The sequence below is a fragment of the Trachurus trachurus genome (assembly GCF_905171665.1).
Source record: "Trachurus trachurus genome assembly, chromosome: 12".
NCBI lineage: Eukaryota > Metazoa > Chordata > Actinopteri > Carangiformes > Carangidae > Trachurus > Trachurus trachurus.
Genome location: NC_139908.1, coordinates 21,925,762 through 21,945,071, shown reverse-complemented (window position 1 = coordinate 21,945,071; position 19,310 = coordinate 21,925,762). Strand labels below are relative to the sequence as shown.

General features: G+C 40.5%; 1 protein-coding gene across 2 annotated transcripts; it reads right to left on the bottom strand.

Annotated features, from left to right (window-relative positions):
* Positions 1–392: 392 nt before the first annotated feature.
* ppp2r2ab (protein phosphatase 2, regulatory subunit B, alpha b) lies at positions 393–13,399 on the bottom strand. 2 transcript variants are annotated; one of them, XM_083982892.1, is made up of 10 exons: positions 13,107–13,399; positions 10,997–11,065; positions 8,213–8,310; positions 7,749–7,914; positions 7,443–7,555; positions 5,584–5,761; positions 5,080–5,244; positions 4,725–4,894; positions 2,436–2,527; positions 393–2,022 (listed from the first exon to the last, which is right to left on the bottom strand). In XM_083982892.1, the coding sequence occupies exons 1-10, from the start codon at positions 13,111–13,113 to the stop codon at positions 1,743–1,745; spliced, it is 1,338 nt and encodes a 445-aa protein (XP_083839018.1). In that variant the 5' UTR covers positions 13,114–13,399; the 3' UTR covers positions 393–1,742. The 2 variants fall into 2 exon arrangements, with proteins under 2 accessions (XP_083839018.1, XP_083839019.1); XM_083982893.1 differs by lacking the exons at positions 7,443–7,555; positions 7,749–7,914; positions 8,213–8,310; positions 10,997–11,065; positions 13,107–13,399 and adding an exon at positions 6,816–6,898.
* Positions 13,400–19,310: the final 5,911 nt, after the last annotated feature.

Sequence of the window (19,310 nt, the reverse complement as noted above, 5' to 3'; positions counted from 1 at the left end):
ACCCTCAGTGGTTCATCAAGGACCAGACAGAGGGTCGTTCATTACATCCATTCATTTTTCTTTTTTAAAAAACAAACAAACAAGTAAAGTATTAAATATAGAATCAAGAGTGCTACAGCGTTGAAGCACAGGCCTCTCTGTCTGAAGGTATCCAAATCAGTGTTATCACCTGCTTTTTCCTTTGTATAATCACTGATCTGGTATCTTGAATTTGATTAAGCAAATAAAATGTACAATCTTATGGGGCATCAACATGGAACAACATTACAGAAAATAGATAAAATCCCAGCAACGATCAGGCAATCACAAGAATGCAAAAAGTAGTTCCTTTATTATCTTCACTGTCATAGATTAAAATTGTAGTTATACATTACTGGAGGCATCAATAGAGTCTTAACTGTCCACAATTTAAATACGGTGTGGAGACATCAACTGCTGCGCGAGTCCTTGTGCAGCTTATTGTACCATCACATACAGTAGCAGTAATAATGTCTGCAGTAGTTAAAACAAACATTTTTAAGTGATTTAATGCCTCAAATAATGTTTTCTTTTAAACTGTAGTCTTACAACACAGACATCCAAGTACTTTAGTTGGTGCAGTAAGAGAGTCCAGTGTCAAATCAAAAGTTTTCCCTGTTGTGTGAAGTACTGCTTCAGAGTTGTGGTACACCATGGGAAGACAATACTTAAGATCACTCAAAAAAAAAAAAAAAAAAAAGATGTGAGGTCCAGCTTAATTTCACAAAATAGGACGGAACAAATCTGGTGACGTTTTAACTTTTTTTTCTCTTTTTAATATAAATATGACAATCATAATTATCTTTGAATAGGCTATCTCTTATACCTGACTATTGTTGTATAGAAAACAAAAGGAGAAAGAGGAACCGATGCACAAAGATGTCAAGACAGAGCCAATCCAAAAAACAAAAAAAACTAAACAAAAACTTCTTCTGGAAACTAGACCTATCTGGCCAGCCAGAGTCTAAAGCACAGTGACAGTAAGCAAGATGACATCTCACTGGACCTGGCTTTGAATCTGTGAAGACACACTGTACTTCTCAAACTCCTGGAGGCAACCACCGAGGAGTTTGAGCAGCAAGTGTGTAAAGAAACTGAGCATACTGTTGTGACTGTGGAGTATGCATGGTTTAATGACAGGAGACACGTGAAGAGAATCAAAGAATACTATGACAGTATAACGGATGAATCAATAAAACGTGTTTACACAAAAAAAAGAAAGAAAAGAAAAAAGACTGGCAAATTTCTCTTAGAAAAATAAACACTACAATGGCACAGGACAATAGGGGGACATACTAAATAAGTGTTTTTTTTATTTTCTACCACAGAGCCATTGGGGGTAAAGTTATAAAAATAAGTGTCTGTATTCAGAATTTAAGTAAATTAAACTGGTTTTAAACCCATGTTACCCCAGGGGAAGAAAAGGGCAGGTGGTGGGCTGGCAAAACAAAAACATACCAAAGGAAAAAAGAAATTGGCACAACATCACTTAAACAACAAGGCAGGTGTCACTCTGCCACAGACAGGCTGATGGTGGGCTAGAGTGAGGCTTCCTCTGTCCACATCTAGAACAAAGTGGCAAAGTCTGGTCACCAAGTAGCAACGGACAGGGATGCTGGTTATCGGTGTTACCACGGATCGCTCTGAATGAGGCTGTGAGGCTGCAGGTGGTACACATCACATCACCCCGCGCCAGATCTCGTATAAGCTCACCCCCCCTGTAGTTAGTTCACTTTATCCTGGAATATGTAGAGGTTGTTGGTCGTCGCCACTGCGATGATGTTGTCCTGGGGATGCCAGGCAGTGTGAAGGATCTTCTTGTTGAAGTCCAAACTGTCCACGCTGATTTCGTCCTTCTTGCGCTTGCCGCCTGCGCACACCTTGCGGGGCTTGAGGACCTGCATGGGCTTGCTGTTCTCTCGGGACGCCTCCAGGGTTACGTCCCGCCTTTGGCCGCGGTCGAACATCCGGAAGAAGTTGTTGTATGAGCCAGTCATCACCACACTGATGGAGGAAATGTGGGAAAATAACATTTGTGAGCCTTAAACACTTTTTGTTAGGATATGGTCCCTAGCAAAAACATTCTTGTGCTTTCAGTGGAAATCAGAGCAGTAGGGTGATGGACAAATAATCTAAAAGACTAATATTAAAAAGCATTTCAAGTAACATAATCAAAATTACAAAACATTTACACAATACAGGTAAGATAGATAAGTTAGTGCCAAAAGAGGAATTTCTAAGTCATAACATGAGTGTAATCAGCACTCTAATCTCTCGCTCTTGTACTGTGTAACAATGTGAGATTTCAATGAGTTACAGGTGCATCAAACAGAATACTACATTTTATCCAACATCAATTTAAGAACAAAAGTATTTTTCAAGCGGTGCTAATTCGTCCACCAGCTGCATGTCCTCACCTGTCATTGCCATTCCAGCAGCATTCAAACTTGTCGAAGATGCAGTCGTTCTCATAGAGCGAGCACAGCTTGCTCCTCAGGTACTCATGAACCTGTAATGATCAGAGGCAAAGACTTACATGAAGTCACACTAAATTAATGTGTAGGTTTTTATACTGGAAAGGGTATCAGACTGGAACATACAAAAGCCAATGAACAACACATTCACACTGCCTCCTAGTGGTCTCTCTGTAAAATTACAACAAATTCTTTTTTTAGAAAAGGTGTGGCCACTATGATAAATCTAAAAGATTCAATCTACTGTGGTTTATCAACTGGACAATGAAATATCAGGTCTAAAAATTAATGATAATATCTGTAACAACAAATATATTTACATACATGTCAAATTTAGTTGAGACTGTAAGAAAACAAATCACCTGACGCTGAACAATGCTGATTCACTCAAACAAGGCAACAGCCTTTCCCTATAGTACAAACACTGTCTGTGTGGTGAGGCACTATTATGACCAGTAGTGGTGTACATCTTCACTGGCCTCACGATTCGATTCTACGTTGCATCACATCCTCAATTTGCTATGTTGCCACACAGGACATGTCTGTATGATGATTCAAGTCAGCAGTGTCAGCAGTGTAAAACTCAAGGATGTGGGAGTCCCTTATCCTTGAGAGGGTATAAAATTAACTTTTTGAACTACCTGCCAATCACAGGTAAGGTATGAAATTTTACCAGCCAAAATATGTTTTCACCAGCCACCGAACTGCTCACAACACAAGGTCATTAAAATCAGTAGTGTTTCCCCGAGTGCATTATAGTTAGGCAACTGCCTTGACATGACAGAAAGATGTGGAGATGTGAGTTCAAGTGCATAAACCAGACTGAATAAATGGTGTGAACACAGGTCTTCTTTTATATAGATTACTTACTGTTCATCCTAGCCTATAGAATGATGCAACTTTCCAGATAAAAAATAATAACATACCATTGTTGTTGTTTTTACAGCACTACATTTTACAGATTAATTAATTAAATAAATGCCTACAGTATGTATCTGACTGTACACCTCAACCTAACAGATCACAGCACTGCTTTGTTGTTAATGGAGAGTGCACGTCTGACAGGCCAAAGGAAACACTCGCAGACATAGTTTACTACTCGATAGTCAGTGTCACCGACACTGATGAGCCAAGTGTTTGAATTTTTCCCCACTCGTCTGTGATCAAAACACAGAGTTTCACCTGATCACGGGCAGAGTCGGGCAGCTCTTCACAGAATGCGAGTGGGGTGGTGATGCATTCAAGTGAATTCGAAAAAAGGGGACATCCGGTCCCATATTGATGCAAAACAGGACAGGGTTATTTAATTCACAATTAGCTGCCGGCCAATGGCGAGTGACCTAATTATTTTACTCGCAGAAACATATTTTTACACACATCTGGCGAGGGGCGAGTGCTTATTTTCAACCCTGTGTGGGACATTGAAACATCCCTGAATGCTATGAGTGACAGGCAAACAGCCAATCATTTAACAGCTGTGTAGTTTGGTTGCAGCACCGTCTCCAGGTATGTTTATTGACAACAGGAGACAAGATTTTAAACTAGAAAGGACACGTTAGCCAGTCAGTATGGTAACGGCGGACTTTATGCGGAGCGGGCTCCGCAGATGATTAAATATGCGGGGCTGTAAGCGGCTTCCATCTCACTTGGTAGAGCATGCCCGCTGCAGTGACCATGGGTTTGATTCCACCCAGTCGCTTTGCTGCATGTTATTCCCCCCTCTCCTGCTCTATTCCCCTCCCCTTCTCTCTCCAGCTGTCCTTTCAAAAAAAAAAAAAAAAAAAAAAAAAGCATATAAAGCCTAGAAAAACCAGACCGGTGAGGCGGTGAGAAATTTAGCGGTGGCGGCCACCACTAAATTCTCTATGCAGGAATGAATTGTTTGAATTTAAAAATCAATTTTGCGACATAACTGCATCGAATCGTCCAATTAAGAATCTCGATGCATCTTTGAAACGATTATTTTTGGCACCCCTAATGACCAATATCTAAAGAATAATCAAAAATCTGGTCATGAATAATCAAAATATCACTAACAAGAGACTCAAATAAATAAGAACTTGCACTTTAGGGAGCATGGACTATATTTGCTGCTCTACAAGCTGTGGGTATTTGGCACTAGGGGCCCATCACATTGTAATTCTGAGCTTATGACAGATCTTTAATTGCCCATTTACAACTCTGCAGCAACTGTAAACAGGCTTTGTAACCGTGGAGCTGCGTCAGTCTCACCTGGTAGGTCTCCACTGGCCTGTTCTCCATGTTCAGGTCCCAAATCTTCACAGACAGGTAATCTCTGGTCATCATGTAGCGTCCATTGTGGCTAAATTTAACATCTGAGATTGAGGATATGATCTCAGAGAAGAAGGAGCGATTACTGGGATCTTCTGGCTCCTCGAACACTGGTCAAGAAAAAAGGAGTATGACACAAACATGAGTAACAAGACATGACGTCAAACTGCTGTACTCTCAAAAGGTCCATTCTGAGAAAGTGTAGTTCAAGAGGCTTAGTATAATCAATTGAGTGCTTAATCCACCTGTTGAGGTAGAGATAAGGTGATTAAAAGTGAACAAAGTGGGTACTCACATTTGGAGTGCTTGTCACATAGTGCCGAGGCCCTCATGTCGCACAGGCGGATGGTTCCTTTGCTGCTGCTATAGACAAAGGTGTTACACTGGTGGGGATGGAACTCTGCTGCTGTGATCACCTCCGTTAGCTCCTCCATGTTGGCTGGTTTAATGTCAACAATATCTGGAGAGCACACGGTTAAGAGCAATAACCCGTAACAACACCAAATGTTTTCCAAAGTCGTGTTCTAAAGATCATACCTATCCCCTGCACTGGCTGTTTGTACAAGGACAAAGAAAGCACACAGAACCATTAGACTATAATGCTCCAGTACAAAAGATTGCAAGAGCCTGCAGCGAAAAGAGACTGGAATGTCAATTAGCCAACGAGATATAAAAGACTTCTTTGTCTTGTGAGGAAGTATTATTCTACTCCATGCATTAATTAAAATGACTTAATAGTGAGTTTCATAGATAATGAGGGTGCGTATAGAGAAACACAGCCTATTGCTGGTAAGGATACTGAAGCTGCGGTCGGTGATCTCAAGGTGCCATAGGTTGATGCGTAGGTCATCTGCAGACAGGTAAGTCTCATTGTCGCTGTTGACTGAAATAGAGTTGATATGGTAGGTGTGGGCGTTGGCAAACACCCTCCGTGGACTGGCCTCCACCATGAGGTCCATGGGCATTAAAACCGGTACCTGAGGAAAGAACAAACAGGAGAGAATTGTGGGATGGTTTTTGTCTTTTACATTTTTTAACCATTTTTTTCCCATAATCATCATGTATTCAATTAGCTGGAAGAAATACAACATAATTATGCTATCTCTATACAGGATGTATAGAGCATAATAAAAGGGTATAAGGTTCTGACAAGAGTTCTGACATTAGCTAAGAGTGACTGTAGTTGCACAGATCGGGAGTTGCGGTTATCTTTGCTGTTAACAAAACTGTAGCCAAACTGGTCCCACCTCACTGCCAACACACCCACGGTTATTGTTTAATACCTAGCAATCCAAGGTTGTACTAAAAAAAATAGAATAACAAAAAGCAGCTTATCCTTCAAGTCAGACCTACAAGCCTTTATATTCCTTGGCATACAAAGCAATCATGTGGAGATGCACCACACCTATATACAGTATGAGACATCGTTAACGGTTGTTAGTCATGGACAGACAGTGCTCGACCAGTTCTGTCACACCTGCTAGAGCAGGGAGCTTGGACAAACTTCGTGATCTCAGTATACGTTTTATTATTAGACGCAACACATCATACAAGCAGCTTTTTGAATGTCATTAACATGGTCTTTATGTTTTCAATAAGTGAGATTGACTCAACTTGTGCAATGGTTATTAAGTCTTCTCCTAAAAATACTGATGTAACTTGTAACAACAACTCACTGCATTAACATAAGTAGAGGTGATTTATTATACCCTGCTGTAAACTGACATATGGTGACACTTTTACAGGAAACCAACTCTGTAGCAGGTAGGTGTGCATGTACCGGTATGTTTACCTCAGTGTGCTGACATTTTAGGTTTTACTTTCAATACAACCATTAGTACATGCAACAATTATTCCCACCTTTATTCTTCCATTCTTCTATACTACTTTATTCTTCAATTTATTTATTTATTTTATTTCCATACTTATGGTGTTTTTGGTTCACTGATAATAAATTAAAGCAGGAGTAAGCGATATTTTTGTGTTAATGTAAGTCTTAAATAGTTGTATCTTCCGACGGGAATCACTTACATGGAGTGTTTGGACTGAAACACGGGTCTCTCAGTCCCTCTGCTCTGCTCTGAGCCGAGGAGAAAACTTTTCTTGTATCCTACAAATTTTATCCAATGAGGAGAGAGAACAGCATGAAGGGCTGTGTGTGCAGCCAAGGGATGCGCGTGAATGTGGTGACGTAGGGACGAGGACCAATAGATCCATGACGAGGGCGGGGGCTGCTAACTCCGTCGGCTGACAAGAAGTTATGGTGCGTTCAAGGGAACCCGTAACTCGTGTTTTTCCGACATGTGAAGTCGTACCAGTTCGATCTGGTACGAGTTCACGGGTCGGAAAAACACGAGTGGCCGTTATAGTGCACTTTCACAGGCAACAGGTCGGAAAAACGGATTGCCCGGAACGCTACAAAGTCGTAAGTCGTGACTTGAAGCCGTAACTTACGGTTTCAAAAGCCTGCCTGGAACGCAGCATTAGCCAAAACGACCGGATCGCTTACTTCTGCTTTAAGTCAAATAAATATGTAAGGATCATTAACAGTTCTGTGTGGGAGCCCTGGTGTAGTTAACAATCTTGCTTTTCTAAAAAAAAAAAAAAAAGAAATATCTTGATAGGTCATCTAGGTTGTGTTTGACTTCAAACACTTACCCGCAGTGACGTGATAGTGTTGGGGTCTTTGTAGCGGCCATCCTCCTCTTTGAGATTATAGCCCTCTGGTCTCTTGTCTCGTTCACTGATTTTCCACAACTTAATTGTCTTATCTGCCCAATATGGAAAAGGGTAGGGAATTAGTACACCAAATTAAAAGTATATTTTAACTATGAGGTGATATAACAGAGAATACATTTCTCTGTTACAAATTGATTAAGTACACCTATGCGCATATAAAGCCAAAGTCACCACAGTTTGTGATTATACATTTGATTATGTTCTCAAGCAAAACGGCTGAGTTACCGTTGGTTGACAACAGAAACTGAGCAGCATTCTTCTGAGGAAGCCAGCGAATCTTGTTGATCTTCTCTTCTATTTCCAAACTCTTCAAGTAGTCAAACTCTGGCTCGTGGCTCTGGAAAGTGCTGTAAACATTGTATTCGCTCCGGAACTGGGGCTGATTCTTGTTCTGCCAGCGAATCAGACAAAAACAACAGGAGCGGGCGTTAAGACAAGAACGAGTTGGTGTGATGTTTAACATTCTGTGTTTGTTGAGTTTCATTTCAAAAATAAATTAATATTTCACATAACATGGGGAACTATGTTTGACAAGACATACGACTGGCAGGGATGTCATTAGTTGAAACTCAAACTACTGAGGTTTCTGTTACCAAAATAGTTTAGAATAATTATATCAAAGTAACTGAATTCAGGATGTAACTTACTCTAAAAACCAAAAACTGAAAAAGACAAACATGCAACTGTACCTCTATTTCTTGCTGGAAAATGACTACACGCCCACCCTTGTCTCCTGTGGCCAGCAGCTCCCCTGTGTGGTTAAACTCAACCGTGGATATGATGTCCGCTGCAGAGGAAACACAAACATGACTTTTTTAAACTTGCATACTCATATTCAAATCGCTATCCAAAAATAGAACATCCTTACAATACTAAAAGGCGGTGAGGAACGGCTTCGTTAATCCCAACCCGTGTGTGTATTACTGTCTGGGAATCAGAGCGCACAAGAAGGATGAGTGTGTAGGCCGGAGATGCAGACGGATGTCAGCGCATGTAGAGCAGACAGAAAATGATCAGTAACCTAGATTCTCTTCTTTTCTCTCTCTCCTCTCGCTCAGACGGCATCACATTTTTCCCCCAGCAGCAGTATGTTGCTTTATAAAACCCAAGCACGCCTGTTCCCTCTCTCTCTCCCTCTCACACACACTTAACCCTTTGTTGCCCATTGGAGCAGAAAGATAATGCTGCAAAGGTTGTAGCAGGAGGCCTTTGTGAATACTGTACTCCCCGAGGCCAAAACTAAACGCTAATACATGTGAGCTAGTAGTTGGACTATTCAGGAAGACATAGTTAAAGCTGCGATATTAAGGCAGCAACTAATTATTTGTCTTTTATCTCAACAACTTATCCAACATATTGTCAGCAGTGACATGGAAAGAGAGCTGCCTTCCTTGAACAAGAAGTGAACTCTGTGACCTTCTGATGATGAGACCACAGCGTGAACTGATGAGCAAAGTCAACAGAGACAGAAGAACATAAAGTTCACATTTTTCCACACACTGAATATTTCAGCCAAGTGAAAAGAAGTTACTGAGGGAAAGAACATATTGTTTGGTTAGAAAATGTTCAAATTCAAATGCAGTGTTTACATTCAAGAAAAAGGGGTAATAGATGAAAATAGATGATTCATAGTGAATATATAAATTAGGGGTACAACAGTGTGTGATTTGTTTCCCCTGGGTACTAAACTTGTGAAAACACCGATGTTACCACTTACACTGGACATTTAGTTAGGGAATATTGTTGGATTAATGGCATGAGGTTCCTTTTAACTTTGGGTTTAAATCCAAATGTTGCCAAGTTCTTTGGCTTTTCACTTTGACAGCAAGTCAGTCATTGTTTACCCTTTCCAGAGTCGCTGTAAATCAATTCATTTGGGGGTTTTGGGCTATTGTTTCACAAACTAAGTCATGCAATATCACCTTGGGCTGTGAATAAATTGTCATTTTCCTTTTTTCCCCATTTTCTGAATTCCACATAAAAAAATCTATTGATTTATGGATAACAATTTTAAAACTTACTACATTGGAACATCAGCTGACTATCAGGTATACTGGGGCAAATCCCAGAAAGACCACTGCAACAGTTGCCTGGTGCTGGTGATCAAAAATTCATTCTAGTTTTTTTTTTTTAGAGTGTGAGACATACATAGTCCAAAACTGGGCACAATTCACCAGAAGAGGCACATCAGACCGACACCTCCACTATTTCCAAAGTGAGGAAGTAGAGTAATTGCAGTTTGCATAATCAAAATCTACGGTAATCATGACTGGGGCATCGCAAAGCTCGCTGGGTAGAGCGGGCGCCCCATATTCAGAGGCTATAGTCTGGAGCTGCAGTGGCCCCGAGTTCGATTCCACCCAGCGGCCCTTTGCTGCATGTCATTCACCCTTTCTCCTTCTCCATTCACCCTTTCTCCTTCTCCTCACTTCCTGTCCCTCTACAGCTGTTATATCAATTAAAAAGCATAAAAGCCAAAAAAAAATGTTTTATCATGACTAAAGCATGTGTTGTGCAAAAGAGCGAATGAAAACAAATAGAAATGTTAATACTAGTAAAGATGAAAAGGTAGGATATCAACTGGATTGAAATCACTGAGTTTGTTGGTCTGAACATCTGGATCATGATCTATAAGAGAACCAAGCTGAGCAAACATGAGTGGCAGCTCGGCTCACAGCCCCTCCCATACGGCTCAGCCGTACAGCGCCAGAGAAAAATTGATTTTAACATGAAGCTGCGCTATTCAGTGTTTCTACTGGATTTATTCACCAGGTCTGTTTGTTTTGGAAAGGAAAAGGACTCCTCTGCAGATACAGCTCCCAGTAAAACCCTCCTGAAAGACTGACAGTAAGGGAATCCTAACAGGGCGCAGCAGACTGCAATGATCCCACGCCACTTCACATCACTACCAACCTCCAACACTTGTAATCGTTTTAATTAAGAAACCAATCTACACACTGTGCATGAATATAAATTAAAATGAGTATTTGTTTTCTTTTGACGAGTGAGTGCATGTTTGGTGTATATTTTAACTACCTTTACAGGGGAATTACACATTAAATGCAACCAATAATTCACCAAACAGGCTGCTGTCAGATTAAAGTAAGGACAGAGCGCAGGAGTGGGACCACTCCTTTCTCTTAAGTCATCTGCATGAAGATCAAGAGCCGGTCAGTTTAGTGCAGAGACAAAGCTTGATTACAATTAGGGTTAAGGCCCATCAACTTGCTGCCAAAGTGGAGGGAGTGGGCAGTCGAAACGGACAGGCTCACAGCTCATCACATGGCAATATAGCCAAGTCATGCTATATCTAGCTAGTGGAAATGGAAAAACAGGGAAAGGCATTCAGCTGGTACCTGCTCCATCACTACAAGCCGCTGTGTATTACCCACAACACCACCCGCTGCTTCCCCTATTTTTCCTTCCATGCTTTACATTTATAAATACACAATTTTTTTTGGCAGAGCTCATACCTTCAGCTACGTCGTCATCGATGGCTCCTTTCACCTGAGAGAAGCACCACTGCATGTCACCTCCAGGTCCTGCAGAGATTAGAAAAAAATACACTCAAGTCAAAGTCTGGCTGATTGCAAGTTCCTCAGCCACTATTGAGGTGGTAATATATCCAATTGGACCAAATGGTTCAATAGAGGAAACAACTCAAAGAGAGAGAGATTTTGTTTCAGCACACTGTCACTTTGAAGCAGTGTAAATTAAGTGATGTTGGAACTACAGACAGATGGTAGATCCATTGTGAAAATGTGTGTGGTCACACATGTGCACATATCCTCTCACAGCTTCTGCAAGCACAGCCTCCAAACAAAAAATGAAATCAGTCTCACATGAGACTATTTAATGTTTCCTAAAACATCTAGCAGTAGATACCACTTCACACATGACATGCCAGTTACATTACGAGCATATTAGCATATCATATATCTCTACCATTTAATGAGTGTATAAACATATCCCTCAAAACATTATTGTACAGCTGTGGTTCTCACTTAGAGAGTAAAAGTAGATTACCAATTGTGTTCAAAAATACTGATTTAACTCCAGATAGGAGCAATAATAGATAAATCAGTCATGAAATTTCATTCTTTAAAACCAGGTTTAATGTTTTACAATTAAGAGATGTGCATATACCAAATTCCTCTGTCAAAAATCAACAAGAAAAAACATGCTGCATTCATTGATAATGATCTCCATCTCTAGCCTCAACAGGTTCTCCATCAGCATATCACTGCATTAGAAAGGTAAGTTAGTTCAATTCCGCATTGTTCATTCCACAATCTGTTATTACACAATTAAAACTGGCCTGGCTGTGTCAATAACAATGTCTGTATAGTGGAAACGCTCTGCAGAATAATCAAGGACATTTATGAGTCACTCTGCCTTCATCATACACGTACTCTGATCTGAATCATGATTTAAAACGAAATGCCACAGAGGATTTTTTTTTAAAGAAAAAAAGTAGCCTTCTGAAGGACTGCAAGCATCCCTTGCAGAGGAAAATGCATAACGCAAACAGGTGTTTTAATATGTAAATCGGCTAACCAATCGCTTCAACTTTGAGGTGCAATACCTGAAGATCAGTGTCCTTTCCCCGCCCAAATGAATGGAAGGCAAGTACTAAATATATAACTGATAACCTAATTTATGATATATGACTGAACAGCCATTAATGCTAATTGGCTTACATGGTACAAGTGAGGGTCATGATTTCGATCACGATAATTTCCGGCATTCACTGCTCTCCTATGAGCTGATGAATGGGATTTGAATGGCTACGATGGACTGAACAAATTCTCACGTATTTTTAGGTTTTATTTGAGGAGGGGGCGGGGGGTCCCATTGTATATTTGTGTCCCAAACACGCACTCTCTACCTCTTAAGTCTTTTCAGTCATTTGCACCTAATATTGAACAGCTTCATCAACCTGCAGCAGGCCCGGGGTGCTAGCCTGCATGTGGGCAATGTCAAAGTTTGAGCTAACGTTAGCTCGCCTGGCTTGTCAAGCCGGTCGTGGCATGTTTGAGAAATATGAGCACTGGTATAGACACTGCCAATTTATGTTCGATATATATTTGAGTAATTTTCCATTCGTAACAGTACAAGCTACTGGATACTTTTAATGAACGGTTTATAAGAGCCGTGCACAAGTCTAACAATCTGCCGTTACGGCTACGAGAAGTTAGCCCGGAGTATCAACCGGGGATAGCTTGTTGTGTCTCGCTTACACGGAACAAGAGTTAGCCTTTAAGGCTGGTACCGGACCGGTGACAGTGGTAAACATCTATCATACTGCTAGCAGCAGCAGCAGCAGTCTAGCTAGCGTTAGTCGGCAAAGACAGGCCGGGTGGACGACGACACTCCGGTGTGCTAGCTAGCTAGCTAACGTTAGCACTAGCTAAGGTTTGTTAGCTAGCTGCTGTTAGCTAAACTGACACTGAAGGTAGCTGCTACTGGTAGCCAAGCGTCGCTACAGAAAGCTCGTCGGGTCGGTAGTCGCCTTGCGAAAAAAACCCGCCGGTCCGTCGGTTGGTTGTGTGTTTATGTGTAATAATTGTTTGACTGAATTACCTGCCATGACGAGACAGACAGTGGAGCTTGCCTCAGTCCGTCACGATCCTGCTTCCCACTCCCTCCCACGCGCTGGTTCGTGGGATCTGAACTTTTTTCTTTTCTTCCGCTGAATCTCCGCTGTTGTTGTGTCTGTCTGCGCAAAAACCTGGATGTCAGGCGCTAAATTAACCGTAACGCTGGTTATTTTTATGGGTCCCCCCGTTTTGCTTTCCCGCTCCTCTCTCTCTCTGTTGTTTCTCCCTGTGTGTGTCACTCACTCTCTCTCTCTCCCCTCTGTCTCTCTTGCCGCCGGCTACTTCACATCCCACAAGTCACTTCTTCTTCCCCACCCCTCCACAGCCTCGCTGCACGTGCACTAAAGGGTTTTTATAAAGCGCGCGCACACTGCATGGCGGATGCACGGCCACGCGCGTGCACAGCGATGGACTCCCAGCTGAGAATAGAAAAGGTATTATAGGCTCGCTAATTCAAGTATTAACCTTCTTTTTACAGTCTATGGTATTAACACAATTTTTTTTTCATTCTAACTTTACTGAAGAAGCATTTTCTTGTGTTGCAAACCAAATACGTATTTGGACATTTGGTGACAATGAATGCACCACATTGCAGTTTGAGGACACCCAAGCACAGCCTTTTCAAATTCATGAACATAATAGATTTTTTTTAATCTTTCCGAAATGTAAGCCCACACACATTTATAAAGAAATAAGATAAACTATATGCACAGAAATCATCTCTGTAGGCCTATTCCAGTTTGCTTTGTTTTCTTTCACTACCATAATTCCTGTGCAGTCTAAACCTGTCGAAGAGCTACAGAGAGCCAGAGACAATTCTTTGACTTCTACTTGGCCAACAAAGTTTATTTTGATTCTGAATTGGTTTCTCATGCGGGGAAAGAGTGCAAAATTAAAAAGTAATCTAAGTAGAGCATCTTCCAGGCTGAAAAATTATTTTGCTTTCCAGAAGATGATGAAAATCACTTCATGAATAAAATGTGTTTCTGATTTTTGAAAGTACAAAAGCAGGGAAAAGATAGGCCTATTCAGTAAACCAAAGATGTGAGCTCAGTCATCATGATTGTCGTCATCATCATTGTTGCACCACTAACCTCTATCTGCATTCTTAAAATGGCAGACCTACAGCTGTGCAAATACCGTTTTTAGCTATCAGTATGATCTTTGGAGGAACGGAACCTGTCAACTTTCTTGGGAAGTTGTCAGAAACACTTAAAGGCACATTAATTCAATCAAATATAGCCTAGCTATACAAAATATGAACTGTTTTCGTTCTACCACTGGCACAGTGGCACTTTGTTTTGCGTCAGAAGGTAATGTGCTGTCATTGTACACGGATTGTGCTTTTCTAAAAGAAAAAAGAAAAGAAATGCACAGCTACGTAGGCTACTCCAACCGCAGAGCTCAAGCAGCTTGGAGGGCACCAAGCTGATTGTCTCAGTTTTCATTGTCTGCAGTTCTGCACACACATTGATGCTGTAGTCTATATTTTGTGAGTTTTGGGGGTTTGGCTTGCACACAACACAACCACAAGTAAAATGTCATGTTTTATTCCTCATTCCTCATCATAGGCTATGTATATCCATACTCTATGTGTGGAGTCTCTGTTCTCAATATTATATGATTAACTTCCTTATCTTTTCAACCCAATTCTGTATTCAAAAAGCCAAATTAGTGCAAGTATTTATTATTCACCTTGGTTTTAACTTTTTAACATTGTAGCACTTTGAGATCTTGTTTGATGAAAAGTGCATTAGAAAATGAAATGTATTTAGGATTCTGTTTGTCCTATAACCTACCTATCTATACACAATTATAACAACATAACTGATATCTTGTTATTTTTCCACACTTATTGAATTTTAAATAAGTGTAGGTTATGGTGTGAGTTACTGCCCATAAAGCAGACCACTAGGTTAAATGGAGAAGTTTTCAAGGCTACAGGGTTAGGTTTATATATCATGTGGCCAATATGATGGATAGGGTTAGGGTTAGATATTATGCCTATCATTTGGTTAACCTTTTACACTTCATGAGGAAAACTCAAAGGTAACAGTGTGTGTTGTACACGGACTTTGCTTAAAAAGTGGCATAAATTCTTCCTAATGACATCATATAGTGCTAGCCCTCCACACATCAAAGTCACATATCTCAGACAAAAAAAAGTTTGGTTGTGAAATACTTACCAGTTTCTCTTTGTTTCAACTCGTTTCTTTTTCTTAAAGCGAGCTCCAATATTTTGCAGCTGTCAGTGTTGAAAGACAATCGCAGCAATGATTTTAGCTTGTCTGTGGTTGAATAGGTGAACTGGTGGGCAGAAAAAGAAGATACTGTACATGACAGAGTTGTTTACAAGGCAAATGCAGAGACTGCTTGCCGAAAAACTGCCCCCAATGCGTATCAGCTGTTTTGCATGAATTTGCCTCAAAAACAACTCTGTCTCGTAATGTTCTGTTATTATCTCATAGCATTGGTGAATGTGCAAGTCACAACTTGTCCACGAGAGCGCTTTGGAGTTGTTGGATTGTGTATTAGCCTCCGTAGCGTAGCTCTGAGCAGCTTGTGGCTCTGCTCCGCCGTTCTAAAATAGCTTGCACCGACAATAAAAGGCAACGAACCTACTCCTAAAACTAGAGGGATTATGGCAATGGGCCAATGTGCCAAAATGTTCAACTATCCCTTTAAGCCTATACTATTTATCATGATGCAATCCACAGTTTCACGGGCCTGTCAAAATTTCAAAACAAGATATTTCTCTTGCTTGCATTATTTTTAGTTTGTCACACACACACACAGTGAAGGAACCGCAGTCTGTTGGTGGTCTCTGTGGAGGACTGAGGAGTTTGTAAGACTCCCTGGCACAACAGAGGCCTTCACAAGTGGAAGTGATAGTTTCACCACCCACATGGACACCTCAGATCTTTTATCTTTTTCAGAGTGAGTTTGCCCGCTGAAGAAAAGAGAAATTCAGCATTCCTAAGCAGTGGCTTGCTTAGAAATGCAGGAATGTGAGGAACACCATCAAATACCCAGGCCTACAAGAGAAAGAAAGCGAAATGAATATTTCTTCGCCGGAGGCATGTTCGGTTGGAATAAACTGCCAACTGCAGTATCTTATTAGAGTCAGTGAAGCTGTCAATTCACTCCCTGGCACGGCTCTCTGACCCACTACACCTTTCAATGATTTCAAACCCTTTAAGTGACATTTTCCAAAGACAAGATCCAACAGCAGCACACCCAGCAGCCCACTGCTGCCCCAGACGTTGCTGTTGAGTTTCTAAATGTAAATGTGGACGATTTTTCCTTTAAAAAAAAGAATTACAAAGAAAAAGTATTAAACGGCCCCCCATAGTTCAGTTCAACAGAATATCAAGACAAAGGCTATGCTATGAGACAATACTGCAACAAGTGGTGCAGGTTAATGCTACGGTGACAATGATAACATGCATTGTTTAGCTGGTGTAATGTTCACATTATCTAGTCTATATAGTGTCTACGTGCTAGGTTGCTTATTAGCCACAGCTGCGGCTAATGGATGAGCTAACCCTTCAAGTCTAATTCAAGTCCAAATCCCAAGAGATCAGCTGTGTGTGTGTGTGTTGAGGAGAACTGGACTTCCTCTGAGGCTGAATGTCTTACTGTCTGAGGCAGGAAGGCACAAAAACAAGACTTTCTTGTTGGGATGTTTTCATCCTTCACTGGAGCTGCACAATGTGTGCATGAATTATTTCTCCTTGTTGTAGATACTAGTAGGCAATACAACAGCGAAGGGTAATTCAGTGTCTGTTTGAGGCAACATGTAATCTCCATAAAGCTGTCGTTAACATTTCGTTCCCAAGGGGAGCAAAGCTATTTTCCTGCTGTCCTACTATGCTGTTACCATGGACCATAATAGGATACTGTCAACAAAAACACTGTGTAAGAAACTCTTTCTTTCTTAACTTACATTCATGTTTAAGCCTAAATACATTTTAAAGAGGATACAAGGAAAGAGATTGATTTCTAATTTTTCCCATTATTCAAATGCAGTTTCCTGTTTCATTAAACACAAGGCTTCCTTCCAACTTTCTCTGCCTCCCTCAGTCAACTGAATACATGTCTGGGTAAGAACTGCCCTGCCTTGTGGTCTACTGTCCACTAGAGGGCCACCAAGACTTGAAGAGTTGAAATCATTTTCTCTATTTCCCATTTTCTAAAAGTAATCATATGACAAAATTACACAACAGGCTTATCAAACCAACAAAACGTGAAATGCAAATGCTCGCATTTTGTTTCAAATAATACAGGATTTATGAAATGTATCACACTGATAAAAGTCAGTTATGTTACTTTTGTTTTTAAGATGTTGAGCTCCAGGCTTGCAGTGTGAAATGCATCAGCTTCCTCCTCCACAGGTAGGTGAAATGTATTTTTAAAATATCTCCTGAATTATTGTTTTTGTAGAAAGAGTGGAGGAAGTTGTCAGATCTGGTGTCTGATCTGTGGACTGCTTCTGCATTAAAAGATGTTTCGGATGTTAAGCCTTACATCCTCAATGTGCCATGTATGTCCACCTTTTTTTTTCAGTTTCAAAGAAATCTCAATATTACATTTATTTTTTAATAATTTGGGGACTTGTAATGAAACGTCTCAGTTGAAAAATTCATGAAGTATTTCATTTTTACCTCACCAGATCATACAGTCAGTTGCTGTGGCTCTATTTTCCATTATTGACAAGTTAGAAAGGCTGAAAAAGCTACACAGTTAACCCCAGAACAGAGACTAACTTTCCATGGAGCTGGGTAAAAACAAACACAAACTGTTTTGAATTACTGTTTAAATTGTTTAGTGAATCCTCATTAGTAATGACACTGTATAAGCATTTAAAAGAACCTGTGAAGTCCTCAACAATTGTCATTAGGACAACTCTCCTTCTTTAGCTTTCAGGCAATGTAATGTGCTCCAATTAAAATCCACACAAGCAAGATATTTCTGATAGCATTTCATTATGCATGTCATCAGCTGCATCATTAGTAGCACAGTAACAGTGGAGCAAGGCAGACAGCGGAACATGTAGGCTACAACAATAGAAACCCAGTTTTGATGGCTGTCTGCCAGGTGTGGACAGCTGTTTTCTCTGTTGTCTCAGCATTGTGTATAATAAATAATTACCGTGAGTCCAACGGAAAGTTTTATAAGCAGTTAATTTTCTTATGAGATTTTCCAGAGCTTCCAGTTTGAAGCAGTTTAGCAGGACAAGCATCGTTGTGCCAGTTGTTTGTTTGTTTTGTTTTTTTCAGAACATGGTGTCTCTCATGATCATGAAATAATAACATACTACACATGTAAACAGGAGCCATGTAAAAAAATTGGCAGATATGTGATACTGGAGGGCTCTCAGTCAGAGAGACTCTCTCACAATGGTTATTTCCTCTCCTGAGCTGACAGGATACCTGCAGCCATCCCTGTGGCAGAGCTAACCAGTTCATATTCACAGACATGTCTCTTATCCAAAAACATCCAGAGACTCTTCACCATCTCCCACAAGGCTGTTTGTTGGTTAAGTTGCTACAGATGGCTGCATGTTCTTATTATCCAGTTTTAGACAACACTTTTGTAAAACATAAACATATTGCTCATGCTGGACCACCGACTTCTTTATTTCTCTAAACCCCTGAATGGCAGCTGTCCAAAAAAAAGTCCAAAAAGTCCAAATCTTTCTTTTTAGAGATAGAACACATCTCAAAAACATAATTTAACATATTCATACAAAGTCGATAGCTGTTCTTTCTGTAATTTTGATAAATAGAAGTGTTTGTTTCAGATCTTAAAAAGCAGACTCTTACAATACACTTCCATGCACCTGCTGCAGATAATGCAATCCTATCAAGCACTGATGCTGTCTGAAAATTAATGACATTTCAGACACAGTGTTATGAATTTATAAGAGCTGCTGGCTGGTGTTGTATGTTTAAAGGGATAGTTCAACATTTTGGCAAATTGGTCCATTGCCATAATCCCTACAGTATAGTCGGTTCATTACCTTTATTTGTTGGTGCAAGCTATTTTTAGAACGGTGAGCGAGCTGCTCAGAGCCACGGAGGCTAATGGAATTTCTTGGTTTCCCTCATCAAACTCATGAAATACACAATCCAACAACGTGCATCAGCGGTTTTGCATAAATTTACCTTGAAAACAACCCCTTCTC